Raw genomic sequence first — 24,360 nt, forward strand, 5'->3', positions numbered from 1 at the left:
TGTCATTGAAATACATAACTTGCAGCGCAAAACACACTAACACAGAAAGAAATATTTTAGGAAAGTCTTATAGAACAGTTGGTGCATTACTTGATTTTTATCAAAAGGGAAAATAGTTAAATTGGTCAGAGACCAGCAGAGACTCCAAAAAGTGAGATGCTAAGTATTCTGAAATAATACATAGCTATGCTATTTTACCTTTTATAGGAGACATATGCCCAACTGAGAACCTCTATAGGTAATGTATATGCTGTAAGATATATGCTATATGCTGTAACAGGTTCTGAGCTTGCTGACTGATTACTACACCTGCAGTAAAAAATGCTGAGATCTGCACTGTGGAACAGTGAGACTAACGTTTATTAAGCAGTACAAGTTTGTTATTGTGAGACATACTCTCAGTGTATGAGAGCAAAAGGACAAATCATTCTTTATGGGGTGAAAAAAGCACTTGTGCAGTGGCAAAGTAGCCATGAGGACAATTCTTTGTAAGTAGTTATATGCCAGGTAAAACATCCTAAGGGCTCCTGATATGCAAAATTCTGCACCTGTTTACTGTACTGAGAAAATAAAGGATTACAGGTAAGCATGGAACAGGTATGTACAGCACACAAAGCTTCTGCTGTTCCTTTACCTTCAGTGACAGTTCTATGAATTGTTAGAAAGAAAACATGTTATTAGAAAAAGGAACTTACCATAAATATAACGATGAGAATAAGACAGATCCCTACTATTATTAGGAACGGAATTAAGTAGTACTCCAAAGGAAGACTGAACTCTGGGATTAACACAACATGGCCACTGTGGGGAGAAAAAGGTAACACTTTCTAAATAGGTTAGAATTTAATGAACTATGAATATTAAAGAAGAAATAGAATTTTAAAAACCATTAACATAAAAGGTTATTGCTAGACACACTAAAGGAACACCTACCTGTGCACAGCAACATAGAAAATTCAGCTGATATCCACATAATAACGCCAATTAAATAAAAGAATAAAACAATGTTTCTTAGAACATTTGAGTTAAAACTACTTACTGACTTCAATCATAAACAAACCTAAAGCAACCAGGAAAACAGAGCAGAACAAAAAAAAAATATAACATGACTATCAAAAGATACTGTGAAATCATTCTTATTTTAAAAAGCATTATGGGTTATACGTGAGGTTTAGTTTCAAATCACGAAGCATGGTAAAGTGCACCTTTTGCCCTCTGGAGAGTCAATAAATTACATTACAGTAACCAAAAGTCTTCCTAGAGAATCCGATACGGATGCTGGCAACTGGGTATCGGAATACTAGTATTTATTGATACTTAAAGCAGTAAAATGCCATTATTATTCTGTTGGCACAAGCAGTCAAACACCTGAGAAGGTACAATGTATAAAAGTGTTAGTAGTTCTATAACCGCTACTCATGTGGAGCGACACTTATCAAGTAGTTTCATCAGCAAGGTGTCTACTTAAGAATGACACAATCTAGTTCTTCTGATTAATTTAGCAAAAAGACAGGGAGACCTGAAGAAGCAAGATCATTAGACTAATAATATGAAACAAACCTCTTTTCCATTCTATTCAAGGTATATATTTCAACCACCTTGTTCTCACAATGCTTTTCTTGAAGTTTTAAACTTAAAAGCAGAACAGAAGCGGTGCAAACCTAATCATTCATCCCATTAGAATCATCTTAAATGCATCCTGCAGGTTCACCTATCAGAAAGTTGTATCTGACTTGTTCTAGACCTATTAATAAAGGATTTTTTTTTCTTTAAAGATCAGTATCTGACTTCAGTGGGAACTGACGTATACTGTAAAAAGAACACACCCTTAGATCTGAAATATGTATGCTCTGACAAACATTTCTGTGATCATTTAGCTAGATCATTAGCTAAACTCACATGTTTAACGCTATATGAAAATGAAAGGAGTAACATTTAATAAATACATGGTAACCCTCCTGCAGGAAAGCAATTTATATTAATTTTTAAAATGCTTTCTGCCCATTGCTCTCAGGCACATGGTTTCACCTGGAATACCTACAGCCTGTATCACCACAACACCCTATTTTAAATCCATAAATATCCAAAAAAGAGGCAATGACACAATGCAAGGAATAACACAGCTGAATGTGAGGTAACTTACCCCTTTTCATAAGTAAATTCTTCTTTAAGAGAATTAGCTGACGTCTCGCCAATAAAGACAGAAGGAATGTCAATCTTCTTTAAAATCTCAACTGTATAAAAAAGCAGGAAAATAAAACTATTTTACACGGATACTCTATGGGCATTCTTAAGACATAAGACTTGAACATTATGAGACTGTCACAATGTGAAGACATATTTTAACATAATGACATACAGACTGATGCACATGCTTGCTACTTCTTTACACCATCTAAGAAGTGGGATTATCTTCCCTACTGAATATCTAGACACTTTATTGCAGGTACAGAAATCAAAATTCTTAATGGACTATTTAAAGGGAGCATAAACCCAAAATATTTTTACAAAAAAAAAAAAAAAGAGGCATCATCAGATGAAGTTTAACCAAAACATCATTCTTACTCAGAGACTTGATAAAGCCACACAGCTCTACTGATTTCCAGAATTTCTGGCAACTTATATGATTTTGTGATCTGGTACTGTAAATTTTAATTAATCTTTCTTGCCTCCCTTTCACCCTAAACATAAACTAACACACTGGAAACAGCTGTGGCTAGAAAGGGTCAAAACAGGAAAGAAGGAACAAACCCCACATCTTTATTTCAGTCTCAAGAAACTGGATAGAACCGACTCCCCCCTCTCTGCTTACTAATGAAGGCAACAGCAAGCTCAAAAGATGCAGCACAAATGAAAAATTATTGAAAGATAAGTCTCATATTCTAGAAAACCTTCTCTTCAGCTTCACTTCAAATTTATTTGCACCTCTGAATTATGATTCACATTTAAGGGTCAAAGTATCTTGAGTTTAGTTAATATCAAACCATTCAGGTTCCCCAAGGCAAAAGCATACATGGCTTACTGCCACCTCCCACTACCCAAGTCTGCATGGTTCTACATCTTGATTCCTCAAGTGAAACCTGAAGATTCACATGGGTTGGGAATTCATCAAAACCACTTTCACATAGCTTTCTGGGCTACTCAGCTGCCATTTAATTTGCTGAAGGTTCATTTCCTAGTTTACTCAATGGTGTTTCCACTTGGAAAGCCTTTTTTTGTTCTCATTTATGTTCTTGTTCCATATTGAGCAAGTTCAAAAACTGGACAAAATAAAGAAATGCCACAAATGAAGTCATAACAGCACTACAGACAAGAAACACATACCATAAACCAAAAGCAACATTTTTACTAGATAAGATGTTCTGAACATATGCACTCCATGAAAGGTTAAAATCGGAACAGCTAGCATCAGAATCAATCAGAAAATGGCGCATTGGTCTCTAAATATTCTTTTTCCAACTGAAAAACTGAAAAGATGTACATGTGATATGTATCCATACAAAATTAAAAACCATTTGTCCAAAGAAACAAAAATGTACACAACAGTGCAACAACAAAGTGCAACCACTAACAAATACTAAAAAGTCGTATTTTAAAGATTTATTTCCTTCCAAAAGAGTAGGGGGTTTTTTTTTTTACTTTTCTTATCTTTCTACTTAATTAACACATCAGCTATTTTCCAAATCTATCTCATAAGTTTCACCATTTAACCCAGAACAGTAGAACTAAAGGATAAACAAAAGAAACACTCAGAATGTACAAACTTAACACCACAAATAATACACAACTATACATACTTGTTCCTATACAAACACATCCCATTTTAAAATGTTAAAAGCAGGAGGATTTCTGGTTGGGGTGGGGGTTTTTTTGTGGGGGTGGGTGGTTTGGGGTGGGTTTTTTTTTTGCTTGTTTGTTTTTTTTGTCTGGCTTGTTTTATACAACTTTACACTGATTTTAGTACTGCATACTCTAGTGGGTGAAATGATTTTCAAACAGGAGAGAAGAAGTGATACCTGTACTTACTGTCGTTGGATCCCATGCTTATGAGGTCATCAGAATCAACATTGTGAACTATAGCTGCCTTGTATCCAGCTCTCTGGGCATTTAAAACCTGTAAGCCACACAAAATACTTATTAGAAAGACTACTGCTTCAAACTACAGTAACCAGTCTGTCCTCTCTAGGACAAGGTTCACTTCCAGGATGCTATAAATATTAACACAACATCCTTTGCACTTATAAAACAAGTGTCACCTTTCAAAATAAAAATCATATAATTATTCCTACACTCATGTAATTGTTTTTCCAGAAAAATCATGTGATATCGCCTGCAGATGAACAGTTTTTACATATATTAAAAACAGGATTAAAAACTTTCTATGGGTAGATAAATATTTAATTATAGTTTAAAAAAGGCACTAACTTACTTTGGTAAACTAGAAATTACCACTTAATAGCTCACGCACACGAGTAGCATATTTTCTGTGCCTTTGGAGATGTGAAAATCTCTTACCTGACAACACAGGTATCAGAAGCTCTCTCATGGAAAAGTAGAAAATTATAAATATGGGTACAAAACAATAACTGTTATGTGTACCAGTTACATTTCTGATATATACTGCCTTTTTGTCAATACAAGCAAAGCCTAAGGTCCATGTAAATGGCATTTGCTGCAGTGACTATCATTAATGTAAATATAACTAAGTTACAACTATTCGTTTAGATATTGCTTCCAATGCATCCACAACAGTATAAAGACTCATGACAAGATGCAAAAAGCACCAGAGAACCTTGGGGAACATTTGGGCTTCATCCTGTATTCAACTCCTGTTTACAACTATGTGATAAGCTTGGCTATATCTGGATAGACTTGCTCTGAATTGAACTAGTATGGGACATGGTGATAGCTTTCATTTCCACTTAGATGCATGTATTTAAAGGGGACTATAACGCAAATACATATTTATGTAATGGGCAAACAAACAACCATTAAGTACAACAGAACAAAGATCACAGCTTTAAATACCTTTGAAACTGGAAAACAGTTGAATCATTTGGATATTATGGCATCACAACAGTTTTATTAATCAATCAAATACCAACTACAGCACCACCCTTACAAACGAACAAAAATTTTATGGAACTCTGTCCTACGCTAATTCACCAAGAAATGATCACCATCTCTTTTTTACAGCAGACTATCATCACCAGATCTGAAAAACCCAGAGGAAAATTCTGATGCTCTTTTTCAAGACCTCTAGCCTCAAAGTTAGGAGAAAGGAAAATATATCTATATATACACATACATACACACTCACTCCCAATTTCTCCTCTCAAGAGTCAAGCAATAATGAGGAATAGGAGTTGTAAAGCTGGAAAACTTCCACTAATTATTCTTTAAAAAGTTCTCTAGGTCAAGCTTGAAATACAAAGCCTTCCTGCACACTGCACAACAGCAAAAATAGGCAAAAAAAAAAAAGGCATGAGAATTTTAAATAAAACCATCAAAAGTAAGACAAGAAAAGGATTAAAAGCATTGAACATCTACATATCTGTGCCTGTGATACAGAATGGCAGTAACGGAGTCACCACAGATAACATCACAAAAATCAACAAGTGTTGAAACAAAAGAAAGGAACACAAGGTTCATTGAGTGACCTGAACTTTAAAGCCCCCTGGTTATCACAGGTTCTTCATCTTCATATCCACAGCAATCTGCTATGGTAATTAGTAACAGTTTCTATGTAATATTTCTTTTTTTATTTGCTCATTTTATTTCTTTAACATCATGTCCTCACTAGGTGTTTATTAACTGTCCATTGTACACTGAAATATGTCCTTCAGGACAGGTAGTAAATAATTTATATTACTTAAGGAAGTGTTTTAGTTCCCTACACACTTCTGCCACTTACTTAAAACATAGGTCCTTTGACTAATTATTGGATTGTAAAATGATGGTGTTTGTGTAAAACACCACATAAATATGCCTACAAGATATTCAGTTGACACAGGGTTACTGGAGCAAAGAGTGACATTAGCATCATCACAGCCAGGCGCCTTCTGCACAAGCCACCATGAACGAGCACAGGCTTAAGGACACCATCTAGCTGCAAAAAGCAGTAGCAATTGCCTGTTCAATTGTATTGCAAAGTTGCAACTTCACCCTTGACACCCAGGGCCCCAAAGACATAAACATTAATTGTGCACCAAAACTGAAGCATTAACCCATTTTTAAGATATGTCTAAGCAGGGTGGTACAGCTTCAGGAAGTGATTTCTTATTGCATAGTAGTTTTCCACTACAAGAAAATGACAATCAACTCCTTAACAGTTACAAGCCTCAGAGTGCCATCAGTTTGGATTCTCTCTCCTTATTCCTCACAACTGTATTCCAACAACAGAACAATGTTACTGGAAAATACAAACACCTCGAGAAATCCCAATATTTAAAAAGACAGTTTTAGATGTAAACATAAATGCATGGTTGGGAGTTTGGCCAATATTACACCACTACAGAAAATATCCATAGTGCATACAGAAAATGATGTAACGTTTAATGATGTATTTGCTGGTTTTTGTGCCTAAAGAGGCAGTTTTAATGGAGCGAGGTGTCATTTACTTAAATTACATATAATCCCAGACCATTCTAATAAGTTTTTCCATATATAGCACAATTTTATGTGATGCTTATTTTGCTGAACAACCCTTTGATGTAGGCAGAAAATACGCTATGCTTCCTACATAACATCAACACCACACTTCAGACTCACTGACGACCAGACCCTACATGCAGGCTTGAGAAAGAAGTTTTCTAATTTTGCAGGAGTTGGAAGCAGAGCACCACCCTCTCTTGACAAGTCCCTTCCCACACTGGTCACCAACACAAAGAGTAGTAAAAATCAGTGATAACAAGTGAGAAGACGCATTCCAAAAGGCTCTGAACTACTTCCTCTTGCTTCCAGCCTTCACCCTTCTCCTACTGTGACATCAGTTTTACTCTAAGAAATCACTAGATGCTAAGAGAGAGATGGAAGGGGAGACAGTTCTAACTTAGTAAAGATTCATACACAATAAAAATCAAGAAACAGCTATGCATCTGTATTTGTAGTTTTCAATGCAAAACAGAAGGAGAGATGGGACTTTTTAACAAACACTGGAGTGTATTTGAACCTGCATCCTGTCAGTCAAGTAACTGATATATACTTTTAACTCACATCTCAGTGCACATGCCACTCCCTGGCAGAAACTTCAGGGCAAAATGCTCTAGTATGTATGAAATTATGTAACATAATATTGGAATAGTACTAACAACATAATGTAAAAGTTAATTCACTGGCCAGTGAGTACACAGATACCCATGCTCGCCTTGGAACTTCTAATCCACTTTCTACCTGGCTCTTTGCCTAATAAGGAAATGTGTGGGAATACACTCTTCCATGGATATTACATTAAATACAAACACAACCAAAAATACTTACAAACAGAGCTAGTGTGACTTAATCCTTAAAGAACTGACCATGGAAATCCCTCAACGGTAACATACAAATCTTCCACTTTCTGCAAGGAACACTCATTGACTGTGTGTAGCAAACCAAGATGTGTAAAATCAAAGCACAAGAGTTCACATTTACTAAATTAACAGCTACGTGGAAAAGCACTTCTGCACATCTGCTCCCTACTTGATTCTTGTCTTTAGCTAAGCAGCTTTCCAAAGCTTCTCAGAACCTTACAATTCTGTGATGAGCAACAGATATGATTTTTCTGGTTTAGCACCAGAGTAAAAAAGCTGAAGGCTGAGTCATGGTGCCGACTTCAACAAAACAACTTGTTTTCAGCAAACAAGTATTTGCTATATTTCTGATGAAAAATGTATTCTATTACAAAAATTCTGACCGGTTCCTTTAGGAGTGTCTTCAGCAGTAACACCATCCCATCAATTTAGGAGTAGCAGTTAGACAGGCAAAGAAGATGTGAAAAAGAAGTAGTCATCTGCCCTTCCTTTTTCCACGAAGCCATATACACACAGGGTGATAGGATTCATGGTACAAAATATGTGGCATTCCTGAGTTTGATGTGAAGGTAGATAACATGAGCAGTGAGGCTGCCTCTACAGATGAAATCTACAGTCTGGGTAGACTTTACATGTTTAACCACAATACCTCGTAACTGAACATACCACACAGCAGCAAATATGGTTCAATCTCCTTTTAGTTCATGAAAGCCAACAACAAATTTAAGAGCCCTGTTTTCCTTAAGACATCCTTTCCTGCCCCATATATGAGGGTCATTTTCAAGAAAACCATATATTCTAGCCAAACAAAAAATTCTAATTTTGTATTTTTAAAATAACACAGAAAATACTCCATTTCAGCTGCAGGTCAAAATTTTTATAACACAAATACTTCATAATACAACAGCTAGCTGTTGTACCCATTTAAAAACATTCCTACCTGCCACATATGCCTGTTTCTACCCGGCAGCCCACTGTCTCCTTTCCCCATCAACCAACTGTGACACTACCATTGTTCATGGGATCTCAGTGTGAACCACAAGATGATCCAGCTATTAAAAACAAAAAAACAAACCAGGGAATGGCTTGCAGATTTTGGGTGCTTTTATGTTATCTCCATTCCCTAATCTCCCCTGCAATCCATGACAGCAAAGAGTCTAACTGGCAAGAAAAGATTATATCGCTACTGAATGCTTTCTATTATAAAGCTGCAGCATCCGTCATCTTTATTTGCCACATAAGCGGGCTCACAACCAGGCAATCTTAAACTAAATCATATTACAATACTGCTTTATCTGCCTGTAGACAACAAAATTCTCCCTTTCCTTCACATCAGTATCTACCCTGCTGTTAGCTATTTTTCTGAAGCACCAGTAAATTCTTTAAGACCTTAAAACAAAGAGAAAAACAATCAAAACAAAAAAAAATCTTACCTTGATATCAAAGTTGCATTCAAGCCTTCGAATTAACACAATAAAAGCACTGGATGAGTTGTCTTTCAGTGGCGGTGGGGCTATAGGCTCACAGGCATTCTCTGGTTTTGAATTTATTAGGAATCCCTAGAAAACAAACAAACAGGAGCTTAATTTCTCTTTGTCTTACTAAAAGGGTTGGCAGACAAGTATAAGGAAAGACAACTGTGTTTTCATAAATTAGCTAAACAAATTCTTATTATCAACTTAGCCCTCTATCATAGCAAGATTTCTGCTACACCCCTATTTGATTAAGCAGAATCTTTACATCTGTAAAGAACTAGAAAGTTAGAAAGAAAATAGTTTTTCCAATTACATCATCAGAAGTTCATAACTCTGACTTTGCAGTATAATTCAGCATAGAAAGGAGTGCATATACTACATTAATATTGTGGAACTATTATCCTAAGACATATGGAGACTAAACAAGAAAAGTAAAGTACAATAGCCTAAGAAACACCAACACAAACTTAGTATTTGGCAATTAAAAGGGGAAACTGAAGGAAGTTAGGTGTGTGAAATCAACACTGAACCAATATACAAAACAGCCCGTTTACTGTGGTAAGGAAAGATCATCAAATATGCTGCAGTTGAAAGATTCACAGAAATAGGAAATATTGGCAATATCAGTCTTGAAGCAATCTTTGGATTGGTTTCAGGTTATTGAGTCAGTACTCCACTACTGAAAATGTTTGAAGTAGAAACTCTCCTAAACCCATGCTTGTAACACCGCTGAAAAATTCTAGAGCTTCTCTGAGAGGAAACATGCTCACCTGAATACTGAATACACTGACATTGCAGAGATACAGTCCCTCTCCACGATGTTGTGACTTCAGGGTTGACTACTCCCTTCACCCTTCTTCCCTACTGCTGCAAATGCTCTGTAAACACGGCTGATACGGAAATGTACACAAGACGAATGCCGAAAGAATATAATGTGTACTGCACAATACTATTTGTTCTAGCTCTAAAGAGAGCAGACTTTCCCTTTTCCTTTACTAGAATATGTTTGCTTCCTTGGTCAAATCTCTACACCACCTGAAAAGGAGCTTCCTCACTAATTAGATTACTATTAGTTAATTAATAATTAGATTGATATTAATTAGATTCCTTTCTGTCAGTCTCTTCACAGCAGATTTGGATTACCAAAATACAGAAGAATCCAGACTGTAGACCTAGAGGTGGTTTTGTCTACCCTTCATTTGAAATACATCTCTTCAGAAAAAAATACTATATTTGGAAGGTGTGCACTAAGGTCACAGTGTGACAGAAGCTTTTGGATGCTAATGCAATGGAGTACCATTTGACATATTCCTACAAGAGTCACACTTGTTTAAATTGGTTTTAAAGAGCGGTGAGTTGCCAGAAAATAAGAATATAAGTTATTTGTTTTATGCAAATAAACATCATAAGAAGCTGCACTGCTGCAGGCTCAAGAAATTATTGTGACAGTTATATATCTATCTATCTATCTATCTCTGAGAGCTTTAAACTCGGTTTTCACCGACAGCTTCAGACATAGAGAGAGGTAATCACCTGTGTAGAAATAATAGTTATTATGTATAACAACATTATTTAATATATATAATTATAGATAAACATACGTTGGACTAGATGATCCCTGAGGTCCCTTCCAACCTGTGATTCTGTGATATCTTTTATACATATAAACTGTCAGTTTAAATATAAGTTTATACAAATAAACTGTCAGTTTAAATGTATTTTATACATAATCTTACATTTTATCCATAAATATATATTATTCATAAAGTTTAACCTACAACAGAGAGAAAATTTTGTTTTGTGGAATAGATTTTTGTAATGATAATATCCCTTTTGGCAGAGAAGCTGCACCAACAATCTGTTCTTTGCCAAGTTTGTGGTGACAGGCACAACATTACACAGTCTGTAACAATTAAATGCAATATCTACTGAAAATTCTCAAATCAGTGAAAACACTGATTTGCTGACAGCCAGATTTAGGTCTCCAAGGTTCCCCCGATTCATATAGCAAACGCTGCTTTTGTTACATAGCTTCACACAAGTCATTTACTCTTTTTTAACTAAAGTGATATGTCTGGAACTAACTGCATTCTACAGGGGAGTTTTACACAAGTCACACAACGTCATGTTACAGTTCAAGAAAAGCATATATAGAAACCAAAGGATAACTATGACTAGACTGGATTTTTCCTAATGCTACCATACATTCTTAAATATCTTTAATTGAGGAGCTGTTCTACTCAGGACACAGGCACAAATGACGGACCACTTAAGGACTAGAGCACACAAAAAAAATATCTGACAGATTCTGTTTTATAAGTTGTATATTAATAAATGTTAATCGTAAGCATTGAAAAAGTATACCATTTTCTTCCTATTTCAACCAATATCATAGCATTTAAAAATAATGAAAATCTTTATGCAAATTAAGAAAAAAGTTTTAGTATTATATTCAGGACTAAAACTCATTCCTATTTCTACATGGGTGACGACATCTACCTTAGTTAAGACACAGAGCTGTCTAACAGTTGAAAAGGTTAGAATCAAAGCTCCTTATATCTATTTTTGATGTGTTAAATTGGCTCACTACTTGGGCAAATCACTTAATCACCCTGTTTCTTAATATAGTCAGCTCTATATACACAGCCCAATATACAGCTCTAACACCACTTCTCCCCATGATAAAACCCACTGGGCATGAAAATGAAGTCTTCTTGAGGTTTCATTTGCAAAGGAATTATTAGTTACATTAATTCTTACAGCAATTTATTCCCCTTTGGGATTAAAAGGACTTCATGCAGTCAAAGAGTGATCCAACAACCTTATCCACAAGCATTGCAACATCAATGATGTGGCAGAGCCAGATTTTTGCCTACATATAGGCTACAGACAGCATGAATAGGAAAGCAGCTCTATGCCCTCATGCACTATTCATAGTCTGCATAGGTGCGTAAATGATAGCAATTCCCCTGCACCGGAACTTGGAAGGTGGCCTGCCTAAATACGTTTACAGCTTAGAGTTCTTATACAAAATAAAAACATCTCTCAGTCATAAATACTTATACACTGCTCAAGGTGGCAGCCAGACAAACAAGTTACTGCCACAAGACTGACTCTACGTAGTTGCTTCCACAATAAAAAAAAGGAATGAAACCTGAACTTCACACAAGTAGTAAACTGTTTGGACGGCTAAACTAAATTGCCTTTCTTGTAGATGAGTGTTTCAAGTACACGAGAGGAACAGAAAATAAATTTTATCTGAAGCAAAAACTTACTGACACTGACTGCAAGAATGTGATCCTAGAGAATGTAAACCATTCATGTCACAGCATAGGCTTCTCAGGTCAGGCAAACAGAAGAATGCAGCACGCCCATTGACCTTGAATCCAACACAGCACACCAGCATTTGACAATAAGCATCACCTACATAAACTCAGCAACAAACATACCTCAGAGAATGTGAGGACTATAACTGAATTGGATATTCATCTAGCTTTTAAATACTTTTCTAAGCAGCATGATTGTGACACCAGTTTACAGCATTAAAAATAAATTATATATGGTGATGTTAAATAATTTATTTTCTACTTCCTCTATCTTATTTTATGCAAATAAAAGTGAGTTTGTCTTTATACCAGTTACTGACTACTGCCACCAGAATGTACGGAGAGCTACTACCTAAGCAGAAGTCAGAAAAAGTAGAACATGCCTTCTCGTTGTTGCCTATGGAAGCTACATTTATTTAACCTTCATAGTCCTTTCCCATTTCACCTTCTATGTAATTTTCCTTCTATTAATTTCATTCCGTCCATCTACACATCTTACTACATTCCAAGTATATTAACCACACCAGACACACGGAAAAGGAATTATGCCACTGTACAAAACATGCTTGCTGCTGTATTTCAGAAGACATCAGGTCTTCAGAATTTCTAATCTAGTGCAAAATAATGCCAAAGTCCTATATGTATTCCAGTGGTTACAGCAATCTTTGACAGTTTTGGCATGTTAATCACTTTGCATAACATGCCAATATAATTTTTCCCTCTTTAGTTCCATTAATATTTGCAAATCCTTACACCTTACTTCTGTCTTCTCTAATACTAGGTGCATTTAACAATTTAATATGGTATAATATTTACTTGCTTTTTACTTCTTAAATACGAAAGAAAATTGGATTAACGATTTAAAATCACATGTACTTTTTCTGCTAATTCAATATATTATCACTAGTACCTTCTGTTAGTAATCCTATGACAAGTTTTCAAGTGATGTCACAGTATTCCTATACCAATAAGATTTCATTTGGGGTGTAAGACTCTCTAACCGATAACTAACAAAAACATGTGTATGTGCTATCTGCATTTGCCCCACTTAATCACATAGAGTAAAATAAAATTGCATTAGTGCAACACATGCCTGAGAGGAGCACCGGGGGAATGGGGAACTTCTCACCTGCTACAGGGTTCAGATTGCAATTGAAAGGAAACTGCATAAGGAGAGGGTGCATGATCAACCACCCGCTACAGAGCCACAGCTTCATGGCACAGCATGCAGGGGTTAAGGCTGAACTGCAGCCCCTGAGCTTCTCCATTCAGTTCTTAAGAAATGCAAGGAGGGAAGAAAACTGACCACGGTTCTTGTACTTTTCCACAAAAATGAGCTACAATTCCTTTACACAGCACTCTTAATACAGGCCTCATGCAAGGAAGATAGTCCCTCACGCTCTTCCACACATTACAGTGTGAAAGGGCTTGCCAATATACGACCCTACAGAGACATTAAATCCTCCAAATAGTTGTTTTGTTTTTTTTTTAAATCAAGACAAAATTCAATTTGGCATCCACTGATACCAATGCAAGGTAACTGGTATCATTTATCAGTATTGTCTCTAACTTCGGAGAAAACAATGGTCTACCAAACTTGCTTTCTTAAATTCCCATCATTCATATTTTTACCTTATTAATTTATTAAGAGTGTTCAGCAAATTCTCTCTTACATACAAAAGGTCAGGTTACCAAAATTATCCTGTTAGGAGAGGAGTCTCCTATTCACAGACAACAGCTGCACATTTGTTTCGCTTGAGCAGTAGATTAATCAGTTCTGTATTTCTTTTTCCTCAGTACTATATTCTTTTAACTTCTTTTTCTTAGCGTATAGAAGTGTTGAGCAGATACAGTCCTCTATATATATATTCAGGATATTTTTTTTTTTCTTTTTTTACCTTCAAGCCTTCTGCTGGCAGTCTGTAACCAAATCTAGCAGGTAGATCATCAAAGGTCTGGGTTCCATTTTCAAGGTTATACTGAGAGAAATAAATTTTAAACAAAATTCATGTTTGCAACAAAACAGAAATAGATAACAAGAGTAAATAGAAATAAACACTACTGCATTTCTTTTTTAGATTAAAATATTTCAGACACAGGACCTCTTGCAACTATGTTAATGAAATCACATTCTTCCATTTGTTTTCCATTCACATGGCAACATCATTCTTTTCTTATCTAGTTGTCAAAACAGGAAAGTAACAGATCTTTCATTAAATTATCTGTATGTTGCATCTTTCTACTGTCTACTATTCAAATACCATCATATTTGCAGCCAAGAAACTACAAACAACCCAAAAAAAGCAAATATCTGAAGAGCTGGGGTTTGGGCGTGTGGGGGTTTTTTGGATGGTGGTGTTCTTGTTGTTGGTTTTTTGCTTTGAATTCACGTGCATACAGGGAAGAACAGCTTTTAACATGTGGTTTATTGTAGGCAAAGAATAGCCTCCACATCCTGTCCCTTCTCAAATTCCTCTCTAGCTATTCAGGTTAGTTGCTGAAAACTACCTCTGCACTTTTGTTTTATACTATGAGCTTTCATTTCAAAACAGAGGAATACTGTAAAGACCTTAAATCTGTGGAAACTGTTTCCCCCTTTCCTTGGTCATCTGTTGTAGCTATGATATACCTAACCAATGCAGAATCCATACAATGAAAAGTGCTAATTGTATGTATGCTAAAATTTTTTTCATTGAAAGTAAAAAACATTAGTTTCCTGCAGTAGTTGTGAATTATACAGTAACTATCTTGAATGGACATGAACCGGTAAATTTTGTTAAATAGTTTAGTGACTCAGAAATATTTGCCTATTTACCATATCATCCAACTGTCATACAGAACAGTCAAGTAAGGATCATGTTTATTTCAGAGGGATGACACATTTCCTAATAGCCAGACTTAGACAGGGGAACTCAAACTATAGTTCACAGAAAAACACTACCATGATTTAACTTAACTCTCAAAGGAGGGACATATCAAAGGAGCTTCCTTCCCACAGGTTTTAATAAAATTGAGGGGAAAGAGATAGGTATGGAGCTGAATTTCAAGGAAGCGTTTTTATTCTGTGTGAGTAACCTGCTCCATGCAACCTCTCCTCCTGATCTTCCATCCTACCATCACATATCCCAGCTCTGCACCAGTACACTGCCTTCCTCTATCCTAACTAGTCACTCATCCACCTTCTTCAAAATGTACTTCCTGAGCTTGTGCTACTCTCAGTTCTCCCTTGAATCACTCAGCGAGCCCCAAATTAAGCTAGGAGTCAGACACAAACCTATTTATCTTTAACCCTTATTTAAAAAAAAAAAAAAAAAACAGTCATGTTTCATATACACATAACAGTACTTTTTAAAACATAATCCTTCATTTGAGGCTGCAACTATGTGAGAACACAGAACCATATAAAAATACATCTAAGGAAAAGAAGGGTTTCTTTCGTTGGCAAACCCAAAACATCAGCTGTAATTTTGCTCCCCAAACGGGCAATCATTAAACCATGAAACCTCTCAAGATTATAAGCTATCTGTATGCCTTCAATTCCATGTGACACAGTGTGCAAACATTCCCTCTTCTTCTGAGTATCTCTTAAGCATTCCACTGGCTCCTTTTCACAGCAAAGTTTTAATAGGGGTCTAGTTCATCTCTTCATTTCCTATTTCAAAGATATTGTCTGAATAGATCTAACTTCCAAATGCCCAAGGAAAAAAGACACTTCATTTTTAGATGGAAGTATTTTAGAATCCTGCACATGGAGGCTTAAATAGAAGACATTCAACTAAACTTCCAAAATGCCTTTTTTTTTTTTTTGAGGCTGATGTGTTGGGTTTTTTTAGTTTTGGGTATGTTTGCTTTTTAATATCTTTTCTAAGGAAGGAAGTAGCAAGAACGAAAACTACTTTTTTTATGAAAAGAGGAAGCATGGAGCTGGTGAGAGAGGAAGGGGGAGAGGAAATCAGGTTTACAGTAGAAAGCCAGTTTAAAATTTCACAATAGATGATGTCAGTTCCATAATAAAGCAGTTATCCATCTGCATTAACTGTATTTAAACTTATCATCTACAAAAAATAGTAATAGAATAGTAACAACACAAAGATCCAAATAACATAATTCAGTATTCATCAACCCCACATTACCAAAACCTTTTAAATATTTTTATTTTAACGTTTAGCTTCAAGGGCTTTTTCACTCTGTTCTCCTGAATTAATTGATATGATATTAACAACTCTCCTGGGTATCACTAACTAGCAGAGAATACAGAGACTACAGTACTTAGGTTTAATTATTTCAGTGGCTTAAGCTCTATCCTACAAAGACGCATATAACTTCCTCCGTAAAACTACATGATATAGAAAACAACTTTTACCACTGACGCTAAGTTCATTAGACTGTTTATTAGCTTGATCATTTAAAATTCTAATTTAAATTCCATTATATTCCCAAAAAAATATTATTCTTAATGATAGCCGAGATTATCAGCTATTTAAAAAAATGTATATATCTCTCTCTATATATAGATGTGTATATATATACACATATATATATACAAAAACTAACTGACAAGGCCTCCAGCATGCATATAAATTATACTAGCCATAAAAAATTATTTTACTTCCTTTATTCATATAGTCACCCTAAATGGTGATGGCTTCCATCACCAAAACTTAAATTGCTGTCTACACCAAATAATCATGGAACTCTTAATAGGGTTATAACATGCTATAGGAGATGCAGTCAGATTGGAACTTTTTAAATGACTAAAGGAATTAAGTGCTTTCACTGGCAAGGTATCTGATCACACATCACCTGTAAGCTCATTCAAAAATGTACAATTTATTTTTTTATTGAACTAAACTGTTATAGCAATTCCATTCCAAGCAACCTGCTATAACATTTGTTGTACTGATTCAGTAACATAATAGTTTAAATGAAGATTCAATTTTATAGAGATTTCATCTATGTAGAAAAATATTCTTATACTTACCGCTAAAATATCTGCCTCCACAGGTAAAAGATTCAGGAAAGCAAATAACTGAACTGTCAAAATAGTGTATATCTGAGTGGCAGACAACATCAGCATTCCTATTGACAACAGCATATCTTATTTAATACCTGCAGCAACAACAGAAAAAAAAAGTCAAGGCATATAGCAAATATTTTCCTCTGTCAGTTTACTGGGCTCTATTGGTCAGTTAAAACTTTTCTTCTAAAGTACTCAAAAACGATATTCTGAATTTACTTTTGAGAAACAAGTAATCTTTAATTTATATCATTACTTTAGAGATAGAAGTCCCATTTGCTAAGAGCCTGTAACCTCCATGCGAATGTATGCATAAAACACAAAAATTATACTAGTAACGCTTCAGAAAGCTTAAGGCAACACACAGCAGTGCAAGCAGTACACAAGAATGAACATTCAATGATATCAATCATCCTTAGACATTCTTAATCTTCCCTTCTAGCACAAATCCAAATCAGCAAAATTCCTTGTGTACCGGCAGTAATTATACTAAAAGCATTTATTCTAAATACACACTTGCAAAACTAGTGTGACACCAACAGGTAACAAATACAAACTAGTTCTATCAACTTCAGTGGAATTCACAAATGCTCAAATGTGACTCATGGTCTGGACAGCAGATTTAGTCTCCTGTAAAGTGTGTGCATTTTTGAGACCTTTAAAAAAAGAACACAAGTACTCTGTAAAGTATGCTTGTAAGTATTTCACAAACTCATGACATTAAAAGGAAGTGATTTCTGCTTTGTTAATAAATTTTCATCAAAACCAGCAGCAAAAAGCAACAGCTTATGTCTGGAAATAGAGGAGCATGCTTTCTAACAGAAACTGCTGAGTTATCACTAATCAAAGAAAAAAAAGGAAAGGAGTAAAGAGGAAGAAATACAAACATTTTTACATTTTTCCTTTGCCACACTTTAAAAAAATATATCTTTGTATGTTAAAACCACAAATTAAGGGCCTGAATGCCTTCCTTGTATGAGCAATGATACCTGCACCCTTACTGAAGTCATTGAGAGGAAAAAAATCAAACCAAAACAAACATTTTCATGAACAGAATTTTATTTTTAAAGTTTAAAAAAAATTAAACACCTCTTCCAAATAATTATTTTTCTGGCACCAATGAGAGTCCCAATCTAGACAAACATGATGTAGGTAGAAATATCATTTCCATGACTGGAAGGCTGTTCCTTAGGACCACAGAATTTATTGATGTCTGTGAAAGACCAACTTGCTCCACACTTATTACAGGGCCTTCAAATATATGCTCTCACAATCCACAAACATATGAACAACATGGTGCAAATATGTAATATTCACTAAATGATGTTTAATGTAGTAAGAAATGGTGTCTCTGCAAAGCTTTAGTCCAAAATGCTCAATACCACATGCCCATGGGCATTTAATCCAATGCAGGTCTTTTGGCTTCTAATACAAACAAAAGGCAATTACATAATACGTGTTCATATGAAGGTAAAAATTCTACTAGCTAAATTGCAAAATCAAGCATCTAAAAGCTTGGATTGAGCAAGGGAGAGGAAGAAGTTTCAGCTTTTCACGTAACTGACTTAGGACTTTTGGTGCACGCCACTCACGTACTGAATGAAACAAGGCTCTGCAGGGAAAAGTGAGAATATGATTTATTAAACTATATAGTCATTTCTGCACAAAAGGGCAAATGGATAAACTGAAGTTGCACAAGTCGTCATAAAGTTAACATTTCCTCATTTCCGAGTCCTTGAATTTCCACACAAACTGTACCTTTTAACACTTTTTCCCCCCTTAGAAGTTTCCTCATGTTTTTAAAGGAGGTTACATTCCTGTATGTATACTTCCCACAGCTTGCAGTAATGTGGGAGTTGAGATTTAGCCTTAATCTGTACTGTTGAGAAATGCAGTCTGCACTGGAGGAATAGTTAGCTGACAAAGGGATAGAGACTTTCAGAGAGGGAAGATGTGGAGCTGGATAAGAATCCTGGCCAGATGCCCATCTACTCTCCCTTCTCTCATGAGCTACATGTAGAGGCTTCTGTCCTGTATGATGTTCCCAAAATACAGGATGGATTACTGCCATGCCTCTACCCCTGCCCCACCTCTTTAAAAAAATTAAACCACTGCTTGTTTTCTCCTACTCTTTACTGACTTTACTCTTTAATTTTCTTTTCCCCAGATGTCATATTCCATCACCTTCATCTTATTAAAACAGAACTCAACGTCAATGTACAATTTCATCAAAGTGCTAGCATAACATGTTCTGCATTAATACTCTGTATAAAGTCACAAAAATACACTTAATCTACATGAGCATATTACAAGCCTTTACAAACATACTGACACAGGAGATGGTTTCTAAATTTGCGTTTTAAAAGAACACATTTTAACTATGTAATAGCCTAGATAATTTAATAGCAGCACTTCCATCTACAGAACTTGAGAGACAACAACTGTCATTCATTTCTGTGCATCATGCTCTTAAAATCTGACTGTACTACCCAAGTTCAGTCTGACCATGACAAGCATACAAGCTTAGAGGGGCAAGACTCAGTGGGATTCTGCATCATGATCCACCTGGACAACAGACTCTGTCTGCTGGACAGGGTCTTAAAAGAGTGACAGAGAACTCTCTCACACAGAAGGTTTATTCAAAAAAAAACCTACTAAGTGAGGTAATACATTTTAGTGCTTAAACAAATACCTTTTTGTTTTTCTTTGAAGAGGCCCATCTTAACAAAAACTCTTTAGAGCAAGGAATAGTAGCAGAGATTTACCCTGACCCAGTGTGCCACAACCACCTTTTTCTTACTAACCTGGGATACAGTAAGGGACGCATGTACAGCCTGATCATCCCTAGTTCCCAGGAAGTCTCTGGCATCAGGAATAGCCCCACGAGAACAGTGGTAGTCACTGTTAAAGAGAAGCAGCCAAGAGGAGCCTCCCCCGAGCTCTCACTTCTAAATGCCTTTTACTGCAAAACTACAACCAAATGCCAAAGATCAGGACCTCTGTTCTCCACTGACAAGTTACATCTGACCCTTTCTTTTCGTACTGTTGCTACAGTCATAATCCAGTCTTAAGACAGACAATGATTACAGAGGAACTTCAAATTCCTCTTAGGCTTAGCTGTAACATGATTATGTGCGGGCAATCACTTAAGAACAAAGCAGTACAAAATACCTTATTCCCCTTATAAAAACTTACACTTAAATGTGATCAAACTAAAAAAATCCAATATTCAAAATCCCAACACATTCAATAAAAAACACATGTGAACTAGTACACCACCTACTTCAGAGTCTAAAACAAGCAACAACTAAGTGCTACATTCAGTATGAAAACTAACCACTTTCATTGCTGAATTTAAAAGAATTGCTTGGTCCACAGATGGATACCTAAGTCTCTCTAGAGATTCTTTTAGTCTCACAGTAAGAAATGACTTGAAATGACATAAAATTAAAATGGTGGTAATGCAAAACAGCAGCAAATACACTGGATTCAATATTGCTATAATAGTTCAAATAATTCAGGGACAAGGTTTAAAAGTATACTGTACATGCTTAATTATATCGTTATCAGAACATCTGGCTCTCCTCTAACTGCTTTTATTGGAAGAATTAGAAGTACTTCACAAACACTTAAACTCAATTAAGTCATCCAAGTTGTTTGTATGATTGTTGCAAACATCCAAAGTGAGGCTTCTTATGGTTCCATATGGATTTGTTTTCATTTGACTGTGGATATTTCATTCTGATCACAGTAACTTTGTTGACTTAATCAAAAAATCACAGCCAAGACTACTACATTCTCTTTGAGAATCAAGAAACTCCTAAGAATTTCTGTCCTCCTGTCCTATCCTTCGTCATTTTTTTAAGCAGAAAGCATCGTCCCATGATCTGAGGTCCTCAACATTAACTAAAGTAAATATTGGAGAGTTAGATTTGATTTAAACTGACACTAACATGAAGATAATTAAAATTCATTATTACTAATGGGAGGAAACAGCTAGTATTTTCAAAAACAGTTCTCATGATTGTGACTTGCTCATTCAGACATCTGCTTTGTGAAACTTCCAACTGGTTAGCGGAACAGAAGTTAGTCACAAGAACCTGTAATGAATTATGAAATTCATGAAATTTTATTTCTAAGTTAAGATTTACCAATTTCTCTCCTCAGCTTGCCCCAACAAAGAGGATGTCAGTGAAACTGGAAAGATAAATACAATCATATTTGCTATGACAGAAGCAACAATACACTTGAAGCTATCAGTGTTTTAACCAATACAGTAAATGCAGCACATACCTCACAAGACAGAGAAAGCATTAAAACAGTATTGAGCAAGGTTAGAAAATACCAGAATTAAAGTTGTCCTTGCAAATAACATGCAGTTACAGTGTAGTCTTCTCTGTCAAGCAGTTACATACAAACAGATTTTTCTGGGCCCAAGAATTATTGCCTCACATGCAAGCAAAAAAGCCTTGCAATTCCTGAAATTCTGTGGCTTATTTGCAGACTACACTCTTAATTGAATGAGGCAGCTTAGAGCACCCAGAAATGCAGGTGTATGTAATTAAAGGCTATACGGTAGACCACACAATAGAAGTTAAACTTAAGTCTGCATTAATCTTCAGCACTTTACACCTGATTTTCCAGTGTCTATAAACAAAAGTTCTCCTTAAGTAACGTCAGGCATTTTGAGAGCTGTTTTTTTTCTTCCTACTCTGCATCCTAGAACTCACAAAACTAAGCCTGAGGAGCTACATCCCTTTGTCACAGGACTGAAGAGGATCACCAGGTCAGAACTGAGGAGGCGGAGATGTGGGGTGTGCTGTATCACAGCATCTCTACAAGCAGCAAGACAACCATGAAGTAAATACGCTAACTTGGAATACATCAGACAAGGTACTGCCTATGAAGATAAGGCAGCAGTAGTATTGGTGTATGTACAACAAAAAATACATTCATGATTATACTGTCAAAGGAAGAGGAAAGCAAAATGACCCTTCTCAGTAGAAGACAAGGATGGCTAAATAAGCTCAATACAAGAACTGACAATGCACGATAGATACAGCTATCTGCAGTACTGGACACTAAGAACACCTTCCCTACCTCCTAATTCATTAACAGTATTGTTTCTGTTAGTAATAAGGGGTTATGAAACCCTCAGTGTTTTTAACACCAATACACTGACTCTCAGACCAGAGAAGGCAACCTGAGTGGAAAACACTCTTTTGGATACCGTCCTGCATCCTGTCAAAAATACCAGTTTCATACTTACCAACATGAACAAGTCTTGGGGGCACATTTAAGACAGATGTCATGAATTACATGGCTTAAGACACAGATAATAGTATTCAGAGCTTTTGGCAACTATGCACAAACCAAGCTCCACAAAGTACCTGTAAATACCAATTTTTTGGAAGTTTGTACCTCAATCAACTCAAAACTTATTTCACAGCAGAAGGGAGCACAAAGCAATTCCTTGTCCCCATAGTTATGCTCATGCTTCAACTCCCTCAAGAAAACAGCTCTTTCCCTTCTATTTGGTGAAAAGAACTAACTCGCACATTTGTATTAAACAAACTTAAATCCTATTTTAGTGCCAAACAGGATTACAACACTTGTAGCAATCACAAAAGTCATGTGAACATACAGACATTTTGTCCTGCCACAAACTCAGTATCAACATTCTAAATATTCTGGGAGATTATGGAATTTTGCAAAGTGCAGCCCAAGCTGAGAATGAACATAAATTACACACGTAACATCAATAATTTTCACACATATCTCTCAAAGCCCCAATGTCTCTGGCTTTTTACGTTTTGATGTCATCTTATCATTACTCACCCCAATCTCCACCTAAGATCTATCCACAGAACTGAAAGCTAATGCACGCAAGGGAAGTTCAGTGTTCAGATCTGACGGGCCGTGGGAACTACTCCTCCCGACCTGTTTTCATCTTTTTACTAGCAATTTGGTCATTAGACTGCCAGGCTCCACATTACTCGTTACCTGCCAAGCCTAACCAGTACCTCAGCGCACAGACAGCCCGAGAGGAGTCACACACCAGGCAGAGCTGTGAAATGCCAGAGCAAGGGTTTAGCTTTCATCGGCCCAGGAGCGACGCGGGTAGAGCGCTTTAGCGTCCTTCCCTCCCTCCTCTCCCGCCGCGGCAGATCTCCGCTCAGGCTGCCGTGACAGCCCGCGGGAACGGGAAGCTCCAGGGCCGGCGGCCGCCGGGCACAGGGCGGCGGGCCCGGCCGTGGCTCCGCCTGGGCCGCGCGGAGGGGCGGCCCCGCCTCGCCTCGCCGCTCCAAGGGTGGAGGCAAATAAACGCTGCGCAATGGAGCCGCGGGCCCAGTAACTCCTTAACGGCCGCGACGCCAGAATGCCCGGCAGCAGGGGAGAGGCCTGAGGGGACCCGGCAGCTGCGCCCCCCGCCCCGGCAGCACTCGGCGGCGGCGCTCACCTGCGGGCCCAGCTCAGGGCCCGGCGCCGGTAGCCGAGGGCCGCGCCTAGGCCGAATCCATGGCGGCTTCCCTCCGCTCGGCGCCGAGGCCCGGAAGTCCCGCCCCTCCGCCGCGCGACAAGAGGCGTCAGCCCGGGGCAGGCCATTGCTTGGCCGGGCTGCCAGTCAGCCTCCGGCGCGTGAGGTGGGCGGACTCCGGAGGGGCGGGGCCCGGGGAGGCGGGGTCGAGTCGCCCTCAGCGCCAAGGGGGCGGTGGGAGCGGTGGGTTTGGCGTTCTCCTAGTGCCGTGGGGTTGGGGTTGGGGTTGGGGTTCTCTCAGTACCTGAGGTCGGTGGGAGCGCGGCTCCGCCCAGGCTCGTCCCCGCCTCCGAACCCCCAGCGGCTGCCGGGCCGCCCCTGCCCCGGCTGCACCTGGGTGCGGAGCCCGCCGCCTCCTGTGGGCGCTCGGGGCGCGGCCGGCTGGGCAGTCGGTGCTGCCGAGGGAGCACGCGGAAGGCGAGCAGGCTGCAGAGCAGTACATCGACTTCTAGCGGTGTGAGGGGGACGAGGGAGGATTTTTCCACCCTCGCTA

At 37.5% G+C, this 24,360-nt stretch overlaps 1 protein-coding gene across 2 annotated transcripts in view; it reads right to left on the minus strand.

Annotated features, from left to right (window-relative positions):
• Nucleotides 1-23,901, minus strand: part of RNF13 (ring finger protein 13) — a 44,322-nt gene extending 20,421 nt beyond the window's left edge. Inside the window, exons 1-7 of one of the 2 annotated variants that reach the window (XM_075098732.1) lie at nt 23,790-23,901; nt 17,294-17,421; nt 14,211-14,291; nt 8,945-9,070; nt 4,027-4,114; nt 2,144-2,234; nt 696-801 (exon numbers count right to left, since the gene is read on the minus strand). In XM_075098732.1, the coding sequence (XP_074954833.1) occupies nt 696-801; nt 2,144-2,234; nt 4,027-4,114; nt 8,945-9,070; nt 14,211-14,291; nt 17,294-17,407 (606 nt within the window). In that variant the 5' untranslated portion in view covers nt 17,408-17,421; nt 23,790-23,901. Of the gene's footprint in view, nt 1-695; nt 802-2,143; nt 2,235-4,026; nt 4,115-8,944; nt 9,071-14,210; nt 14,292-17,293; nt 17,422-23,387; nt 23,599-23,789 lie in introns of those variants that run through there. The other variant, XM_075098733.1, reaches the window with a different exon arrangement.
• Nucleotides 23,902-24,360: the final 459 nt, after the last annotated feature.

Source organism: Phalacrocorax aristotelis, chromosome 7 (assembly GCF_949628215.1).
Source record: "Phalacrocorax aristotelis chromosome 7, bGulAri2.1, whole genome shotgun sequence".
In the NCBI taxonomy this organism is placed as follows: Eukaryota; Metazoa; Chordata; class Aves; order Suliformes; family Phalacrocoracidae; genus Phalacrocorax; species Phalacrocorax aristotelis.